This window comes from Tachysurus vachellii, chromosome 1 (assembly GCF_030014155.1).
Source record: "Tachysurus vachellii isolate PV-2020 chromosome 1, HZAU_Pvac_v1, whole genome shotgun sequence".
Classification (NCBI taxonomy): Eukaryota; Metazoa; Chordata; class Actinopteri; order Siluriformes; family Bagridae; genus Tachysurus; species Tachysurus vachellii.
In genome coordinates this window covers 26123089-26144354 of record NC_083460.1, presented here as the reverse complement: position 1 = coordinate 26144354, position 21266 = coordinate 26123089, and the positions used below count along the sequence as shown (strand labels likewise).

Here is a 21266-nt window from a genome sequence, read left to right as displayed (position 1 = left end):
CCGTTGAGTGCATGAAGTGTCCAACATTCTACACTTCAATTTTTCGCTTGAATAAGTCCATCATCTATGTACTTGAAATGCACATCTTCAACAACTTTCAACAGTTAGTTCTGGTCCACTAATTTGAATGGTTGCACAGCAGTCCATGAGTGATGATATTTATTTTTAAGCACACTGGGATGTGTTTTTATCCCTCTGCTTGTCTGTGTTCACCAAATAAAATTCCACTTCCTAATTTAAAATGATTACTGCAATAGTGTTAGTGATATCATTGGACATGGCAAATGATACATTTCTTGATGTAACTTTTGACTTAAAATCTGAAAGCTCATCAGATGCAGATGAAAAGGACATCAATTTCACTGGAAGCTTGATTGATAGGAATGTACAAATCTGTGTGATTGAGCTAGCTGACATAAAGTGAGTGCGGCTTCTACAGGAGCTATTTCAACTAGCAGAGCAAAAATAAGCAGAATGTTTGGCTATATTGTGTCTGAAATGTTGCTTAATCACTTTTCATTTCTTATTTTTTTTTAACTGTTGTATTAAAGCAGTCTCATACTCACAATCTTGCTGTTATGCTAAATATTGACACGGCTGTGAGTCTAATGAAGCGGATGGTGAAGTTTTTTTTTAACTGATATTTTACACCAACAAAATTGCATGCTAGTCCTGCTCAACAAATTGGTGTGTACTGTGTAAGATTTATACATTAGGTTCATATGTTTAGTCTGAACACGCTGATATTTGACCTCGTTCCTGTCCTCATCAGACTCCCCCGTGCACCCAGTCCATTTCTGCACAGTCAGTTACCAAATCCATCTGCGTGATAACAAAATGTCGTTTTGCTTGTTTTTCATAGATTCATAGCTTATCGATTTCAAAAAGAGCAAAACAGAACACATTTTTGCAGGCAGATCAACTCTTTACAGGGTCAGTCTGAATGTCTTAGCTTGTGGCAAGATGCCGCATACTGTTCTTTCTGGTTTATGCTGGGATTTATCCTCCTGGCTATATATCATTACATGAGCCCGGAATTATAATGTAGGCTATGCAGTGTGAGATGCAGTGTGGGCTACAAATGGATTATGCAACAGCACTTAATCAATTTTCCAGAACAAGCCAAGAGAGAGTGTGCGAGACATCCACTGGGCCATTGTCCTTGTAATGTTTCCTCCTATTGTGGTCATAATTATGACAATTAATTTGTTACATTTCTCATTATTCGCTGACCCCATATAACACATAAAGCAGCCATTTCACAGTTACACCACATGCGAATACTTCAAAATTGCAGCATAAAAGCAGACAGCGGTGTGTGGCACCACAAGGCGATGAGTGGATAATTTATGAGAGTCGAGCACATCAGTGAAGTGGGAAGAGCTGGATCACATTGTCCTTCCCCAGGGAGCATCCATCATGATAAGCAGGGTGCCGACAACAAATTCATGCCGATCTGTCACCATGCTGAAAGTCATGTGCCTGGACTCCCCTCTGCCATTCTGAGTAATGCCAGAAAGAGAAAACATGTATGGACCTGCTATTTCTCTCCTGTATGGCTAGATCTTAGTCCTGCTGCTTATACCCATGATCATGCTTATTGATATTGAATATGAAACACTGGAAAAATGCCAAAACTTAATGTTGATGTCTACAAATGTCAGTGTTTTTGTTTGTTTGTTTGTTTTTATTGTTGCTGTTTTTTTATGGAAACCAGCTGCCACATGATATAATAGATCATACCCACTTTGTGTCTAAATTAAAGACAACATGCTTATTGGAGCAATAAACAGACACTTACAGTGTCATTATGTTACACCCCTATTAGGTAGATAGCTACATTTTAGAACAGGGATTTCTGAACTTATCCAGAAAGGGCCGTTTTGAGTGCAGGTTTTGTCCCATTCCGCACCTGATTTCACATGTTTATTCAGTTGCTCTTTGCTGTCAGTAAAATCAGGCATCACTGCAGATTGTTTGTGATGAAACCTAAACCGACACTAGATAACAGTAGATTTCAGATAAGATAGGACACCCCTGTTTTAGCATGTGAGTGTCATAGTATTTTCACACATGCCTCTTATTATTTAGCCAAAGCGACTTACAGTACTGTATATTCTCAACAACACAGCAAATCAAATGACTCACCTTTGATTGTGAGTGAGAGTCATATATTTGGTTATGGTGAGTGTGCTCAAAAAACACCTACACTCTCCCAGATACATCTTTTAACCAAATATAAATAAAAAAAATCTGTACTTGAGAAAAGCCTCTGTGCAAGGCAGATTATGTGTAAACGTCTAAGCTAAGCAGTGATTTTATGCAAGGATTGTTTAATTCTTTAAACTAATTCAGCATTTAAGCAATTCAGCAATTTCTTCACATTATTTTCTTTGTAATGTTTTTTGTCCTTTGTGTTCTCTCTTCAGCAGAGGAGGAGCCTTGCCAGACGAACCCGTGTCTGCATGGGGGGAGCTGCTTGAGAGAAGGAGAAGGTTACAGCTGCCTCTGCCCTCTGGGATACTACGGAGAGAGCTGTGAGATCGGTGAGCGAACAAATGAGTGCAAAGATCACAATTCAAGGTCAGGGGTTGAGTGAAATAAAAACAAACTCTGAAGGAAGGTTGTCTGGTGTTGTCTGGTATCTGGAGATGTTGATGAGTACTGCTGATGCTGGTAATTACACAAATTATACCAATGCAGACAATGCAGCCAGTGCTACCTTTAGTGGATAATGTAGCAAGTAGCTTATTTTGTCCATTCTTCACTCTTGGCACTTTTCACTTGGAATTTTCTTGTTAGATCACAGGAGATTGATTATAACGACAAAATCAGTGTGTGGCAAATAAAGTGAGGACCCAAGAGGTACATGAATCTGTAAGGGTTAACAGATTTACTTTTACATAAACTCTATCCTTTACTAACTTTATCCTCTTTTGGCTTGATGACTCTTATAAGCCCCAAAGTGACTACACTGTCATTATACAACACTGCTGTCTCTCTGTGACTATGGACAGCTGTTCAGAGTGTAGAAAGGGTGGTGCAACCTACACACCCATAAGATATATAGATTGATCTTCTTTGGTAATCCCCTAGCTGTCATTAGAGAGAACTATGGCATGGTATTAATCAACAGGACTCACATCTGATCAAATGGTCTTAAGTCTCTTGTCGATTCATGGATATAAACTCATTGTAAACCAAATGTTCACCTTGCACAAGTTCACAGTTAAAGATCATATATTGATTCTTAACATCAATTTCTTTTTTCGTTCATTCTTTTTGTTTATACTTACACCACCCATTCTTTTAATGTGCAGCGTGAATGCTACGGAACATTAGTTTTAAACTGACTATTCCCAACCTAATTCTAAAGATATTGACATTTACATCATTTGGCAGACGCCCTCATCCAGAGAGACTTACATTATCTCATTTTTGTACAACTGAGCAATTGAGGGTTAAGGGGCTTGCTCAGGGGCCCAGCAGTGGCAGTTGGGTGGACCTGGGATCAAACTCACAACCTTCCGATTGGTAGCCCAACACCTTAATCACTAGGCTACCACATACCCCCATAAGATATACATTACTTCCTGAGTTAGAAAACTGGTGGAAGAATTAAACATGAGACTAAAGCTGGTCAGTGATAATACAAACTGGGTATAATCCCAAAATGGATATCTAAAAATAGAACGTATTTTTCTTTGTAAAGTTCACTTCATGATGTTTGACATTAGATTAGTTCTAACGTGTGCATGCATGGTTATGTACCGAAACATTACACGATGTTTAGAGATATTGCATTTTGACAGAAGATTAAGTAAATACAACGAATAATATGATTGATGCTTTTGAATTATGCACAGTACAACTAGTGATATGAATGAGCAACAAAAAAGAAAAAGGTCAATTTTGATATCATTTATGTTCTGGCAAAAAGGATCAGTGAAATAGAATAAGAAGGAGGAACATTCTTTGTCATTTGATAGCATGATTAGAAATAACTACTAAACTTGTCCTAAGACCTGATACAGTTGTCATTTTATCTGTTAATTTGTACAAAAAGTGAGAATATTCTGACTGACCTCAGGCACACAGCATATTATTGCCACAGCTCAAGCTCAGCAAATCCATAACATCACAGTATAAATGAAGCAAAAATGTGTGTAAATGTGTAATTGTGCACATGCTTTGAGGTCAGAGGTCACAGCTGTGCTCCAAAAGGCACCAAGGCTTCATTATCATGGGTGATTATTATCAATCCCTTAAAACAGCAGTTGCACAACCAATACTTACATTATGTTAACTAATAAAGGCCAAAGGGACACTCTATCTATTAAACTGCGTGTGCCATTAATTATGCTAACTACTTCACACTGAAAATGACATTTGAAAATCAGAGTATGGGCTTATTGATATCTATGGTTCAAAGTGTGAGATATATATGAATGAAATCTCATATATTTCTCAATGAATGCAATATTCCAAATCTAAATCTTTACTTGTAAACATTCTGCAATACATTTGTTTAAAAACGATAATAGTCAATGGAAGCCAAAATCATCAACCTATTGAGGGCTCGATTCAAAATCACACTGAAAAACAAAGTGAATTTTTTAAATTACAGGCCGATCCACCTTGCATGAATTTCATCATGGCAGCTCACAGTATAAGTCAGTAGTGTGTGTATAGTCCTCACTTGCCTGTATGCACTCTTGACAAAATCTGGGCATACACTCCTGATGGCAAATGATGTGCTAGAGATCTACTTCCATACCTGGATTAGGGCATCAGGGAACTCCTGGACCATCTGTGGTGCTACTGTGGTGTCTTTGGATGCTCTGATAAATAACTTTCCAAAGGTTCTCAAGGCCTGGGGAATGTGAGGGCCAGTCAATGGCTTTCAATGTGTTTGTCATCGGGAAATTGCCTATACATTCTGGCCACATGAGACTGAGTATTGTCATGCATCAGAGTTCACACTGACTCCTGATTTCATCCTAGTACCGAACAGCACTAAGAGTACTGTTGTTCAATGCGACCCTCCAAGGATATTCCATCCCATACGATAGATAGATAGATAGATAGATAGATAGATAGATAGATAGATAGATAGATAAATAGATAGATAGATAGATAGATAGATAGATAGATAAAAATGTCTACTGGAATCTATAATTAGCTTTTCTTGATTCTTGGTAGAGTAGCAAGTAGGTTAATTGCATATTAGCACAAATGCTTGACCACAATTGATGTGACAGTGGTAAGAGATTCCACTTATTCCACTTTCTTTCTTTCTTTTTTCTTTCCCTCTTTCCTTCATTATTTCTTTCTTTCTTCACAGTAAAATACACTAAACCAAGCATGCTATTCTCAGGGGATTTCCCTAGGTTTTGCTAAGTTGTGCTCAGCGATTATTTGAGAAGAGGTGTTTAGGATTCCTGCATAATGCATAAAGTACCTTACTACTATGCAGCTGAAATATTTATGAGGTAATCAAACAGTGTCCACAGGGACAGGGCCTGTTTCCCCTGGATCAGGCTGTCGGTAAAACAGTAAAAAATTCCAGGATGGAAACACGTGAGGTAATCGGAATATACAGGAATAGGAATCCTCAGTGATATGCTGAATTTAAAGAATGGCTCATTTAAGCCAACATACACTCCTTCTTCTCATGGCATTTGTTACTTCACAGAGGAAACTATGTTAAGCTGCAGTCACTATTTATTGAGTTTGGGTCAACAAATCAGCGTTGTCTGAGAGGAAACCAAATTAAGTTACCTGAGAGTTACTGTGTTGTCCTGCCAAAAAATATCTCAACAAGCCTATTGGTGCTTAGAGACAATGGAAAAAGAAATGCAGATGTTATCCATCAGTTTAACTGTGCCTTCAGGGGAAATGACAGGTGCTGATGCACAGTCATTATGCAGTGGTCTGGGTCAGCAACAAGCCAGGGAATGTTATTAGATGGCCTTGTTCATGTAGTTAACTGCATTCACCAATAATGGGGTTGGGAGGGGAGGTGGGCTGGGGGTATTTGAGAGAAGGTTGGCAGGGTCACCTTTAGCATCTAACATTCCCTATCTCTCTTTATCATTTCTGTTTGTCTTTTACACTATCCTAATCCAAATCTCACAGATAATTACAAACTTAATACAGATTCTCATAATTTGATTGTGTAATTAAAGGCAAATATTTGCGTGTAGCATAATCAGATTCAGATTTTGCCTCACTTTTGAGTACAAATTTATTATCTGACTCCATTACGCAATTTTTGGGGGCATTCTTAGAAATTTTCTCAAACAGTCAATCCTTCCAAGCATCTTCCCAAGGACTTCCCAATCTGTATCCTCTTATAGAATAAAAAAACAATAAGTTTATATAATTTATCAAGGCAACTACACTGCATGTGTGCAACATAAAACACCAAAGCATATTTTTCAACTCAGAGTTTATAAGTATGACTGTTATGACTGTTCAGTTATAAAACACTGAATGTAACTTTTACTGTCATTTTTTAGCAACAACAAATGTAAATATATTCACTCTAAAATCTTATCTTACACAGTATAAAATCTAAAAATGTACAATAATCTACATTGTAGTCAAACCGTTTCTGATGTGGATAGAACTATTTTAATACCAACTTCTTTAATTTCCAACTTCATCACAAGTTATTCATTTCTTTGCTATTTTTCTTCGTTAAGTCTAATATTAATGTGAATCTAATCTAAACTGTTTTCATTAAATGCTGAAACAGGATCAGCTTGAGAATGTTTGTTTCTTTTCAGAATGACTCATCTCTCATATGAACTCAGCCCATTTACTAAGCTGGAAAACTGCTTCTTTCACTGCATTTTCTCATTTTTGCTGCAGAACTCGATTTTCTTTTCTTCTTGCAGCTCCTCTTCCATGCCGGCTTGTTGTTATTTTGCACAGAAGTTGAATGGAAATTGCTATATGCAGCACAGATGAGGTGAAAGCAGCCCTGTGGCTCTCTGGTCTTTTTCTCTGGCAAAATTCATTTCATTGCCTTCACCAGAGTACAGTATATTTCTTCCACCCCTAACTTGTCATACCTCTCAGGTAAACTCACAAAATTAATTTATAGACAGGCAGCATAAGGTAATATACTCCACATTTTATAGATTTCCAGATGAAGCACTGAATATGAAGCTATTTCCATTCCCATATCTCCATTCCCTGGCTTCTATGCACTGACGCCAGTCTCCTAATTTCATTTGAATGATGCATGCAGGCTGCTTTATTAGTAAGTTTGTTTGGTAATCTCTGGGCTAAAAATACCTTCAACTGTAAGTGAGTAATGCTCACAATCATCTGATTCCAGATTTAGTGGCAAAATTATTAGCGACACCATTAAAGGACAAGAACAAGCCTCGTTTGCTATAGGATGAAAACATGTGTAACTCAAACTGTTGAGTTTTCTGCCATTTCTTCATGTGTGAAAGCACAATGGTTTATATAAGCGGTGTCTCTTCTCATGCTGGTCCATGAAGTTTCCTATACATGAAATCAAACTTAGTAATGTAAAGATGCTACACATCATTTGCCCTGCATCATCCTTGATGCCATTGTTCAGTCATTCATTTATTTATTCATGTATTAATAAACAGTTTTTGAACTTTATACTGCTCTTTGGATTCAGAGCCTATCCTAAGAAACGTGGGCTTGAAGATGAAATAGTACATCATGGATCATACAGCAATCCATCACAAGGCTCATTGCACACACATTCACACCTAAGGGCTAAGTAGCAGAGCTGATCCAATTACTGACATGTTTTGGGGATGTGGAAGGAATTTTTTATGCAGAAGCACTGTTAAGAACTTCCCAAGTTCCCTACAGCAATAAGGAAAAGGTTCCAATGTTTCTCAGATTTTCCTAATGTAAGACATGTGCTCTGATGATGCTTGTGTTTTTAATCTCTGTGGCAGCTAAATAAACCATAAATGAAACAAAAATCATTGTCACACACTGTGTATGTGGAGACAAACATAGTTTCCATGAAGTCTTTATTATCCAACAAGTGTCTGTACTGTCTTGGAGAAAATATGGATTCCATAATCTTAACAAAAAAAGTGTTATGATTATTTGATGTATGAATGCTGCTGTTGGGGGGGGCACGGTGGCTTAGTGGTTAGCACGTTCGCCTCACACCTCCAGGGTTGGGGGTTTGATTCCCACCTCCGCCTTGTGTGTGTGGAGTTTGCATCTTCTCCCCGTGCCTCGGGGGTTTCCTCCGGGTACTCCGGTTTCCTCCCCCGGTCCAAAGACATGCATGGTAGGTTGATTGGCATCTCTGGAAAATTGTCCGTAGTGTGTGATTGCGTGAGTGAATGAGAGTGCGTGTGTGCCCCGCGATGGGTTGGCACACCGTCCAGGGTGTATCCTGCCTTGATGCCCGATGACGCCTGAGATAGGCACAGGCTCCCCGTGACCCGAGGTACTTCGGATAAGCGGTAGAAAATGAGTGAGTGAGTGAGTGCCGCTGTTGTTTGTGCCGTCCTTCAGTAAATTACAAACTCTGTTAGTGACTCTATAAAAAAATTGGAAAGAATGCCAAAATTTCTTTCACAGAGTATTAAGGTAATTTACTAAGATTAATAAATGCATTAATCTGCATTGTAAAAAATATGTATGTATGCTATGGTATAATGGCTCTGTAAAAAAAAATTATTTTGCTTCAATTACAACTGAATACGTAGAAAGGGGGAAAAATGGTTTGATACAAAATGGTTTGCCACAAAACAGCTTTTTTGTAATTACGTTGTTAATAATTAGTGAGGTAGAAAGGGCAATGAAGCTGTACCTCCTCCAGACTCCTCAGTTATCTGCTCTACATTACAGGCCCACAAGTGTTGCCTGATAGCTCATTTTAAGCACACCTCGAATGAACCCAATCTGTGATTAGCTCTTATGATGCCTTCTGAGTTATGTTATTCTTCTCATGAAATAACCATGAGAATTATTATTCTAGTACAATAGACTAGATAAATAGCCTAGCTTCTATATGGCAAGACACTCTGGAATCCTTACACCCAGGAGTGAACTATATTCAAAATAAGTTGTCAAGAGTGAAAATGTTTTGTTGTTTTCCATGTGATTTCATATTTGTTTTGTTTGGTTTCAGCATAGCTTCCTAAATCACTTCAAATCTCTTATGGCATGTTGTGTTTGTATCAGTCTCTGGCGTCACCCCCCCCTTTTTTTTTACACACTCAAACACGCACATGCTGTTGAAGACAGTAACGAAGACAGCAACGAAAGTCAGCAAGCTTGACCTCACCCTACCATGCAGAGAACAGAGGGCCTGTCAGATCAGAGAAGCAACAGTTTGAGAAGTTGTGACACGTCTGCTCATTAGGCTCTGAAATGCTCCCTGAGTTGTTGCACTAGCCATGTCAACAGCATCCTGTGCCTGTCTGGTTTAAAACCACAACCATGGTTGGCTCTAACCTCCAGAGCTGCTCTCTCTGAGTGAAGCCAATGATTTCTTGGAACCTGTCCAGCACTTGCCTTCAGACTCTCATATGAAGGGCAATACACCAGCGTGACCACTGCTTCAACTGTGAGAATTCCTGAATTCCTAATTTAAAATCCTGGGGTTGTGCTAGTTTTTCGGGTGGTTTTACATCTTTACGAAATCATTTTTCCTCTTATCCATGTTTATGTGTTTCTTGGTGCTGCTATGATTTAATTAATAGTGTTATATTTGTGCATTTTTATAAGGCCTTGAATGGCATACAATAGTTTTTTTAGGCTATTTTAGCTCAAATTTCAATACAAACTGTAGTTACAAGCTGTCACACGTTAGCAACAGACTCCATGCTTGAGCAGATAAGAAGAATCAATCAGAAGAAGGATCAGGAAAATGGTCAAAATCTCATGTAACTTAGACATTCCTCTGGTTTTGGCAAACTGCCACATGAGCACAAACTCAAGGGACTGTTAGAATTCTCACAACACTTAAGTGTGTATTTATGTTTGAGGTCTTAATGCTATGTGCAATTTTAGCATTATTGCCTCACTACTAAACTTATTTCTAAAATCAGCCAAATGTCAGTAAATACAATCAGCCTCGACCAAATGGAGTAGGTGTGAATAGTTGTCATTGCAGTACATTACAACTTAAGGTCTCTTGTTAGGCACTCTTTAAACTCTTGCACTTTATAAAGCTCTGTAAGTAACTGATCAAAGTAGTGATCAAACTTTTCTGATTCAAGAGTATCAGTCTTTGACTTGGACAGTATCCGACAGTTTTGTTAAGCAATATAAGCAATATAAAAGTAATATAATGGATTGTGGCTGTACAAATGTTTTGTCTATCACAGGAGTGCAGATCTTTGAGACACTTCTGCTTTCAATCCTCAACTTCAGGCTTGCCCTTTTTCCATCCATTGTGATGTGAGAATTCTATTGCTGGCATTTCTAAGGCCTTTAATTAATCAAGTCACAAGAAGCATTGACTTCTAGTTCCCTAGTGTCCTTACTGCTCTGTTATCTCAGTGTAAGCATACAGGTGTTATAAAAGAGGAATCTCAGAACAGAGACTGCAGCAGGAAGGCTAGTGCAGAATCGATTTGTTTATGATTGTTTTTGACTGTTTATGATTGTTTTTACTCGGGAACGATAGTTATTCTTAGTGCCTTGTTTACTGAGGAACACTAATTGCATAGTAATATTTACAAAGAATTTCATCTGAGCAAGACGCAACATGAGACCTATCACCGCTGAGCGCTTGTCACCTCTCTCGCACATCCCATCCTCCCTCTGACACTTCTGATTCTAGCTAAAATTCATAGCCAATTTCATTGAAAAACCTATTCTCAGCTTGCCAAAGCAATTACACTGAAAGCAATCAGCATCAACGGGACACACGAGCCATCCTCAAAGAGATCAATTTGTCCTTCAAAAGCAAAATAATAAATGCTAAATAATAGAAATACTGTGTCAGGATTTAGAGCATTCCCAGAACTCCATCGCTGCTGACAAATCTTTCCGACCTGATTTGATTTATTAGTATGTTTACAGAATTCTATTTGACTCTTTATGTGCAGCTTTACAAATGCAGTTCTAAAAATCCAAAGTCAATAGAAAATGTTTGAGCAGTCAGCACAGGTTCTAAGGGCACTTATAAAATGTTTGGAATAGAATATAAATGTCCAGATGAAAAGATTTTTTTTTTTTTACTGTCCCACTCTTTTCTTTTTTTATGGCCTGAGAAGACCTTTGGTGAATCAGTGCACCCCACATCAGCATTAGGCCATGTGGTCAATACTGTTGCTTGTGTTATAAGAAGGACAAGAAGAGACGCTCTTTGATAGCTTTCACTGATGGTAGGACAAGGCTGACAGCCAAGAGAAGACTGCAGACAGCCACTGCATAGCAAGTGAGCTCTGCCTGCCTCTGTCAGGAGCGTTTACATTTTTAATCATCAGCATTTGAACCCAGCAGCACTGGCTGATAGAATGTAATCCCATGGAGCTTTCTGTGTTCTTTCAAAAGATTTTTTTTTGTGTGTGTGATCATATTGATCTATTATTTTTGCCTCACAAAGTTTTAGCGCTTTATTAGAACCCACCGAGTGGACTCTAAACCCAGAAGAAATCCTGCGTAGAGAAATGTCAGTGAAATTCTTGATTGCATTTGAGGTCTCATTTAGTAGAGATGGGGGCTGTTTACATTTTATATGGCTACTTGTTTACAAGTGCCTTGGCAGCCAGTGAAATTGAAAGGATAAATCTGAAGACCGTGAAATGAAAGACCCAACTTCAGGCACCAAGACCTGCATGAGGCACTGAGAAATGTGTCCCTGCTCAGAAAGTTGATGATAGGCTGTTGCTCTCTGGGATGTAGTTCAACGGCCAGGGCTGCTTTTACATATTTCTCTTGTGCAGTGCCTACAGATGTTTTCAGCCCAATCATGGCCACAATTTGTCTGGAGCTGTTGCTACTTGCAGCTAATGTAAAGGACACTTGTTTTTCTAAATATTCAGCCAGAAGTGCTTCTCCCTTTATATTGCACAATGCTTCATGTCTTACTCAGCTTGTTTTTACAACAGACCCTTATTTGGAACAGCTTGTAGTGATGCTGGAGAAGTGTTGCATAAGTGAGGGGCTGTGCATCTTCAGCAGTTTTTGGTGATTACTATGTCTGTTTATTTAGTAATCATAGATTGTTTTCCTCAAACGCAAAAGACAAAGCTCGCTTTAATTTCACAGACTTGTACTGAAATGAAATCCACTTCTTCAGGATATTACAGTATATTACAAGAGACACTGATAACGATTAAACAGTAACGGTAAAGGTAAAAAAAAGGATATTAAACAAGAAAAAGGTTTAAGCCATACTAAGAGAGAAACTAGTACACACACTTCATAAAGGGATATACAGTTAATACACTTAATAATGAAATATGAAAACATGCTAATTGACATATTAGAGCAAATAATTCATCTGAGGCAGCTTTAGATTTCTGAAGGTTTGGGGTTGAAACTGTTCTTTTACTGATTGGTACTTGACCAAAAACTCTATTATTATTTGCCGAATGGCAGCAATGAGAAGAGGTCTGGTCTGGGGTGCAAAGGGTCATTGATGATACTGCTCTCCTTCCTCTTACAGCATTTCTTATAGATGTCGGAGCTGAGTGGAGGCAGTGACCCAATGATGTGAGGGGCTGATTTCATTACCCTCTGCAGGACTTTGCAGTCTGGTATGGTGTAGCTGCCATACCAAACCATGGAACTGTCAGTGAATTTGCTTGCTACACTGGCTCTAGAGAAATGTGAGTGCTTTTAGAGGATAGGTTTGGAAAAATTGATGCACACAATTGCTTCGTTATTTCAAGGAAGGTAGAGAATCTAAAATAAAATAGATGAGTTTGTAAGTGCTATTTCCTCAATACCTGTCAATAATGTAATAGACAACATGTCTACTGTCTTCAAAAACTGTCATCAGTTCTTTGTTGATGTCAACATTCTGGAAGATTGTTGTTGTTGTATGAGGCACGAGGCAGGTTGCCATGTTCCCACAAGCTAATTCATCCTGATGGAATGTCATCCACACAGCAGCAATGCCATCAGCAACTTGGTGACAGTGTTGGTGCTTTTTGCATGACCACATAATTGTGGTAAAAAAGTGGGTAAAGATGAGCATCATGAGGTCTGAAGGATGGTAGATAGAGATGTACATTTCCACAGGTGTGTATAGTGAGACATTTAAGTTCACGGAATTTAGTAAGGAATCTTGATTTATAGTTTATTATATAGTTTATTTATTTATTTATTTATTTATTTACTCACTTTTTATATCATATTCCACTATTAAGACTGTTTAAAATGTTCATAATTCTATACTAGGATGTGTATTGTCATTATATGTCCACATAGATGCAAAATACACCATGTCCACTGTGACAGAAGTCTTACTCCAAGCTGCACTGTTATTTTCTTTGGTAAAGTTGGAGTGTTAGTGATGTTTACATAATTAGCCTACTCCTTTATACAATAGAAATGTTCAAGCATTTTCTCTTGCACCATTTAATTCTGAGAAAAATTTTAAAGCTCTTGCATATAAGACTTATTGTAGAAAATGCTACTGCAAGCTAATTATGAAATAGAATGTTATAACGTGGGTTGTGCCGCATCGTTCTCCACCGCTCAGATTAATCTCATGGCACACACATTCAGAGAGACTTTAAGGCTTTGAAATATTCTATTTTTAATGTCCTACAGTATGTTACTTACCATTTGATCTCATGGTTGTATCGTGGTTTTCCAGGATCGTTAAAATCTTCATTAAAATCTTAAAATCTTCAGTGTTCCATATCATTCCTGGACACATGATTTATGCAGAATAGTTCATATAAAAATATTTATTTTCAGATAAATAAGCATCTTAGTGTCATGTACAACAGTGAACAGAAATCAGAATCAGAGCTGAAGTTTAGCATATTGGAGAAAACTGAATGTAACCTTGTTGTCTAGGTGAAACTCTAAATAGTAGCATATTCTAAAAGAAATTTTGACTGCCTAGCAAGAGGAAAACACTGATATAAACACAATTATTTTTATTTTGCATTTTTAACACAGTCAGGATCTTGTAGTGCTTACTCTTGATGTTAGAAGTCAGAAATTGGTGTAGCATTGTTTTGGCATTGGAAAATATGAAGAAAAAAATACAAGCCATAATATGCCAATGTTTAATAAAGAAAATACCCTGACAAATAGGTAAAATGCTGGTAAAATCATGCATCTTAGTTGTACTGTATTTCTAAGATCTCAAATAAATTGAAAATAACAGAATGGCAGAATATGGTTGAGTTTCATGAGATGTAGTGGTGGCTAAACAGGATTGCGTTACTACTGTATAAGGCTCAGGGCTGCTAATAAGAAGGTCAGACGTTTGAGCCCTTAGGACTACCAAGCTGCCACTTTAGGACCCTTGAGCAAGGCTCTTAACCCTCTCTGTTCCCGGGGCTCTGTATCATTGCTGACCCTGTGCTCTGATTCCAATGATTTGCTTTAATGAATATGTGACAAATAAAGGCTTCATCTTTACTTTCTATTTGCTGTGACGCTGCAGAACCCTAACTTGCCACATGATAGAAGAACCGTTTAAAACTGAATAACGTGTTTCAGCAGTCTTGTATTGTATTAAGAATTGAGAATGTGATTATGAACTTATAACTCGTATGTGGATGTGTTGTGGTGCAGTGGAGAAATGAAAGATGCGCTCTTTTTCACTGCATGGTGTTCTCTGATTAAATAGAGAACACACATACTGTAGATTGGCGGCATAATTCCTTGTCCGTGATCCATGGATTGTCTGTCTAGACATGTTACACCTGCACTGCATTAAATTAGCTGGTTCTTTGACTCTCAGCTATCTCCTGCTGCTGCAGCGTGCCATTATGAGAGAGTACAGCTTTCATCCTTGCACATTCCTCTTAACTATATGAAGTTCATTGGACAAGCAGGGAAAATTCAGTCTCCAGGCAAAAAAAACAGATGATCCAGTGGGTTTTCACCTTTGGCTTTACCTCACAGCCCATGAGATATAGCTTCAGATGTTGTGTAGGCTAATGGCTCCCATATACGAGCTGTGCTGAAATTGATTTTTCCCTACGGTCTAAAATCCGCAAGAAAAGTACAGTTATTGGCAAGCAGACCATTTGAACTTTTGGGGTGTGTGGGTAGGCATCTCTTAAAGGGTACCAAATTTCCAAACACTGTTACATTTTTTTCATTTTTTACCTTTACCTTCACATAATTGAATATGAGTACACTATTCAAAATGAATAGCTAGCATCCTAAATGGATGATATTTACATATTTATTGATCATTAATCATTAATCTTGCCAAAAAGGTTTACAGGACATTAGTTTTCAATAGTGTTGTATATCAAGCCCTAAGGAATAAGATCCTATGAAATCCTGTGCAAAAGATTTGTGCAAGCAGGAGACTTCATCTTTTATGTGGACATGTGAGCATTCAGATGTGAAGCTTTCAAGACAAACAAAGGCCATGTTTATGCATCCTCCTTAAAAACTGCAAGGTCCAAGTCGTGATGATTTAAATCAGTAATAATTGATTTAATTCGTCATTTTATAAAAAAAAAAAAAAGAATAATAATAATGAAATTTGTTAAAAAAATACAGGCATGTACAAAAAAGCTATAATAACTGCACGAGTAGGATTAAGAAAGTCCTGTCTCTAAGATAGATTATTACACTGGAGCTCACATCATATACCTTAATGATTTATTACAGTATATTACATTTACTACCTCTCAGTTTTGTCCCGGGCATAGTTGTGGGGTTTATATTTAATGTAATATAAATAAATAAAATCCTTTTAATCCATTCACAGCTACATTGTGGGGGAAAAATGTTTTTTTTTTTTTGTTTTGTTTTTTTTGTTTTGTTTGTTTGTTAGTTAGTTATTGTTTTATTCATGTATTCCTTCATTCGTTTATACAGTTCATGTATTCATTTTAATGTGTGTATGAGTAAATTGCATTTAATTTGATGCTCATTATAATTAAACAATTAGACATTATGTGGCCATTTACTTATCAATAAAGAAAAATAAATTAAATCAAGGCTAACATTAATTTGTAAACAGCAAGATTAAAAGGTTTTCCTTTGTACATTGAGGATTAGGCATAGGATTAGATATTTATCTAAAGAAATTGTTCTGGGTAAAAAATTGCAGATTACCCAAGAAGTATGGTCAATATATTTATAGACCTATAAATCTAGAGATAAGAGAGAGATGAATAATATTCATCTTATGTCCTACTTATTCTCAGAAATCTTAATCGATGCCTAATTGTTGAATCTAAATGCTTTTGATATCACTCATTACTGTTTAGTTGATGTACCACTTATTGACATGATTAAGTGTAAATGAGAGAAAGCCTGAGGTCATAGTCTGCTGTTATAAGGCACTCATTTGTTATCATATGAAATCAGTAACATATTATAGGCCCAGGTTTATGCCATTGTTCCAGACACTAAATGAACGGACTGAAAAGCAAAACTTAAAATGTCAACTTCAATGGCAATTACAGCTTGAGCAAAACAATAAGCCTTGATAGTGCAATGCTTATATAAAGTGTTCTAGGCAATCATGGACCACAATCATGACTTAATGAATTAATGAAGGATCTGAAAAATGTTCCTGTATTTAAGTGACTGACTACTTTGCACACAGATATTGTAGACCTTTAGGCCTGCAGGTCCATTTATTAAAGTAATTCTGAATAAAGCGCTTTATCCGTAAACAGTTTGTTCAGTAAAAGTCATCTGAAAAGCAAGAAATTATGTGTCTGTACACTCACATTCACTTATAAGAGTCTTTTATCCAATACGTTTACCTGAAGTTTTGATTTCTTTGTTTTCATTTCTTTGTCAGATATCGATGAATGTCAGTCAAATCCATGTCAGAATGGAGGCACCTGCATTGATGAGATCAACTCTTTTGTATGCCTGTGTTTACCCAGCTATGGAGGAGCCACGTGTGAAAAAGGTAATTAAATAGTGCACTCACTCCCACTCAAAGACACAAGCAAACACACATGGAGACTGTCCATAGCTGATATTTACTGTGTAGAAAATCTTTGTCTACAATTCTTTTGCTAAGTGATTGCAATTCTTGACACACATGAATAGTTGTTATTCTCTTTTTATTGATTTATTCTCTTTATCTTTTTATTCTCTTGTTATTCTCTGTTATACACATTCAATTCTATTTTATAACAGCAATAAAAAAGTGCAAGCTTATTTCTTCATTTTAAAAAAGCAAAATGTTATTGTGTGTGTGTTTTGTTTGTGTGTATTTATGTGTGTATTTGTGTGTGTGTGTGTCTCTGTGTGTGTGTGAAATACTCTACAACATCATTGTTAGGCACATTGAGGTGATATTTTCCTCTGGAGAGAGACAAAGAAAGAGAGAAAGATTTCGACAAAGTTAATGAGTATAATGGAAAGGAAGGCGGTATAGTGGTCCATATGATTACTCTTTTGGTCGAAAAAGGTGCCTTTAATTGATTACTTGATTCAAGTCAGGGCCCCCAGTTCACACACATAGACAGGGAGTATAAACACAGATTAGAGGAGAAAGAACCCCTACTGCAGTCCCTATCCCACACACAAATACTCTTCATTTTTTGGAAATTGTATTAGAAAGCAGCCTGCTGTGGTAGAGTCTTCATGGTTGAGTTGGAGCAGCAGGACATTGTGGGGGCGGTTATGTCCATTCTGCCTCCTTCATAAAGCAGCCTGATGAATTTTTAAAGACTGACATGCTGTACAGGAGAAGCAGAAATATGGATAAGAGAAAATGTTAGTGTTACAATGTACAAGACTGAGATTGCTGTTTTTGAATATGCAAATGTATGCATTATTATCCTCCTTTTAAAGCCCATTGCTTTATTGTACAGCAGTTCTCATGGATATTATACTTATGTATAAAAACGATACTCATCTAAATATTTACAGACATTTATTGGTACTAAGCTTGCTAAGCTGCACAATTGTTACCAAACTGCTGGATGTATAGATTGCTATTGTGCAACAAAATGTAGAACAATACTTTTATTTTATTTGGACACATTGGAATTTGAGCTGAGAAGAAACAGTTTGGTGTTGTTTCATGGGTGATGTGCTAAATATACAAACAGGCATTCCCCTTTGATTAGAATAATCAAAGAGATGCCATGTTCCCATGTCAGGTTAATTTACTAGCTCCCATGGTCTCTCATGTAATATGACTCAAAGCTTGCCTGCTATCTTACAAATGGCGTTGGTCTTTTCAAACACGCCTCCCTCAGCAAGACCTTCCAGTTTCCATGGAGACCAGAGTCAATAAGTTTCCCATTGCCAAACTTGACAAGTGACCACGATGCTTTAGAGGCCAGCTAACTCCAGTCTGGCTCCCAGCACATGTGAGATAGTGTTGCTTTAATTACAGTCTTTTGGGAAACATATTGTGTTCATGGCTCTATAAATACACTCACTCGCATGAGAAATGTTGTGTGGACCAATGAGGTAATAAATTTAAACCGCACTCTAAATGCTGACTTTATTTATATTTATTCATTATGTTAAATGGGTGAGTTAGAAGGTGTCCTTTCGTAATGTTACTGAACATTCACAAACACAAATTGCTGTTTTACTAGCTGGAATACCCTGAAGGATTTTTGGTGGCATGAGCTGTGATTTTTTTTTTTCCTTTCTTTTGCTTACTTCAGCAAAAGCAACTTCTGTAGCAGCTCAAAGCATACCTGGCTAATTCTGTCCACACCCCCACCCCCTACCTCCCCACCACCCGAATGAAGAATAAACTATTCAATTCAATAACTGAAAGAATTTACTAGAGGAAAAGTACAGGGAAATACAAAGAATTTATTTTATGTGCTCCTAGAGGTATTAGTCACATACAATAAAATAGCAATCGGATGTTAGGGGAAAAACAGCTATAGAAGTTAATTAATCCCAAAGCTATTGAATGAATACTGTTTATTTCTCAAAAACATATTTCATGCTATGGATAAAACTGCCTCTCCCTCTCTCTCTCTCTCTCTCTCTCTCTCTCTCTCTCTCTCTCTCTCTCTCTTGCAATACAATATTCATTTAGTGAAGAGATGAACTTGAGTAAATGTATGAAATCCCTTTGTGCTGTTATGCGAGTCTGATAAGTTATTAATTCAGCTTCTGGCTTACTGAGCCCATCTTTCCCACTGTGTACACTGGACTTCTGAATGCTCACTGCCACACAAACATGCATATTCAGAAAACAGGATTGCCTATAGGCATTTGAGGTACTGTTGAAGTGTTAGGATAAACAATATACAGAGAAGGCAAGTGTGTGTGTGTGTTTGTGTGTGTGTGTGTGTGTGTGTGTGCATGCATGCATGCGTGTGTGTGTTTGTGTTTGCTTAAATAAATATGCAAGGTACAAATCTCCTGGGTGTTTATGTTAAGGAATATTCTCAGCAATCCTTACTATAATCTTATATACAGTACAGTGCAATGTAATGATGCTATTAGACACATCAGCCATTTGTCAGTTCAGATGATGTTTCCCCAATCTTCACCTGTCTATTTTCAGTGTGATTGTGGACATTATGGATTACAGATCACCACAATTGCCCACCACAATGTGGTTTTCTGCTGTTGTATTCCATTCACCTCAAGGATCAGTGCATTCTTAGATGCTTTTCTGCTCACCACTGTTGTAAAGAGGTTTTGAGTTACCGTAGCCTTTCTGACAACTGGCCTTTCTCCTTTGAAGCTGTTTTTGCTGTTGTATGTTTTTTGCAGCATTCTGTGTAAAGTTTTGAGACTATTTTAATGCAGCTTTTTCCCCCTATTTGAATGTTTGATATGATCATTAACAATCATGCCACATGATTGACTGATTTGACAAATGAGGAGGTGTACATTTTTTCATGTTCAGTTCTCTGTACATGTGTTCAGCTCTCAGAACAGTCTACTGTATCAGCACAGTACTCATTACTAAATAAGGTTCATATACACAGTGCTAACATATACACTTAATCCAGAAAAATAAACGAAAGTGTCACTTTGAGTGACAGCTGATGAAAGATTTATTTACTTAAGTCTTTGCACAGGTGTTTGTTGACTTAAGGATTAAAGATGGTTAAGTGTATTAGCAGGCCGTTTGTTGACACACCACTCTGGAAAATAGTTGCATAGTTCACTAACAGCATTAAGATTTCACCTGTTACAGTTTCAAATGCCTTTCAAGGGACTGTCATTAATTAAAGTTTTGGCTTCACATGCTGGATGACATCATACAAGCCATTGTCTTTGTGCGTTTGTTTAAAAGACGATGATTGAATAGCAGATTGGAAGGAACAGGACTGAGATGGAGACCCAGATATGCAAATAATTGAGATAGACAGCTCCACTGGGGTTCTGTATCAAAAATTCTGGCACCAGCAAATTAATTTCAGCCACTTGAGTCCTTAGACATCATTTACACTAATGAAAATTTCTTAATTGTAATAACACAGATCACATTGAGGAATTCCCAGGTAGAGAAAGGTGGACTATGGGAGCCTCTTTGTGCCACGGAACAATCAGTTCATCACAAGACAAATCAACTGACAAGCCACAGATTTTCCTTTTTTTCATTTACAAGCAGAAACCCTTGAATGATAGTTTCACTATAAAAAAAAAAATCAGTGACATGATTGGCTACATTCAGGTCCTGTATCCTGGGAAAGTAGACTAAGTGATTGTAGAAGGAGGAGAAGATAAAATGCTGGAATTATCACTTGGTTAACACCTTATCAAAAGAAAAAAATGTTAAATGCAATGCTTTATAATATACCAGAAGATCAATTATTTTATACTTTTGTTCATTTCTTTTTTTTATTGGTTTATTAATGTGGTGTTTTTTGGGTTTTTTTATGAATATGTATGGCAACTCTTCTGGAATGGATGCAGAAGTAAGGCTCAGAATTACTATTCAGTTTATTAGTCTCTTAAATTTTTAAGTGGCCATTTTCAGAGCTACAACTTATTGGTGCATTCAAGCAAATGAAAAGACAACCGTACCTAGCATCTCACTGCTCACTGCTCCATCTCTCTCACATCCGGCAGCCTATGTAAGAGTTAAAAACACATCAATAAGCTTGTTCTCAGAAACCTCACAGCTGGTGCTTGAACACATTCACTGCCCGTGTTTACACAGTGTTTCTCATTTCATTTTA

The 21266-nt window shown here is 37.3% G+C and overlaps 1 protein-coding gene across 2 annotated transcripts in view; it reads left to right on the top strand.

Annotated features, from left to right (window-relative positions):
• The window catches only part of ncanb (neurocan b), a 93053-nt gene that overhangs the window by 54322 nt on the left and 17465 nt on the right, over nt 1-21266 (top strand). Inside the window, exons 9-10 of one of the 2 annotated variants that reach the window (XM_060880076.1) lie at nt 2433-2546; nt 16940-17053. In XM_060880076.1, coding sequence (XP_060736059.1) covers nt 2433-2546; nt 16940-17053 — 228 coding nt within the window. Of the gene's footprint in view, nt 1-2429; nt 2547-16939; nt 17054-21266 lie in introns of both variants that reach the window. The other variant, XM_060880068.1, reaches the window with a different exon arrangement.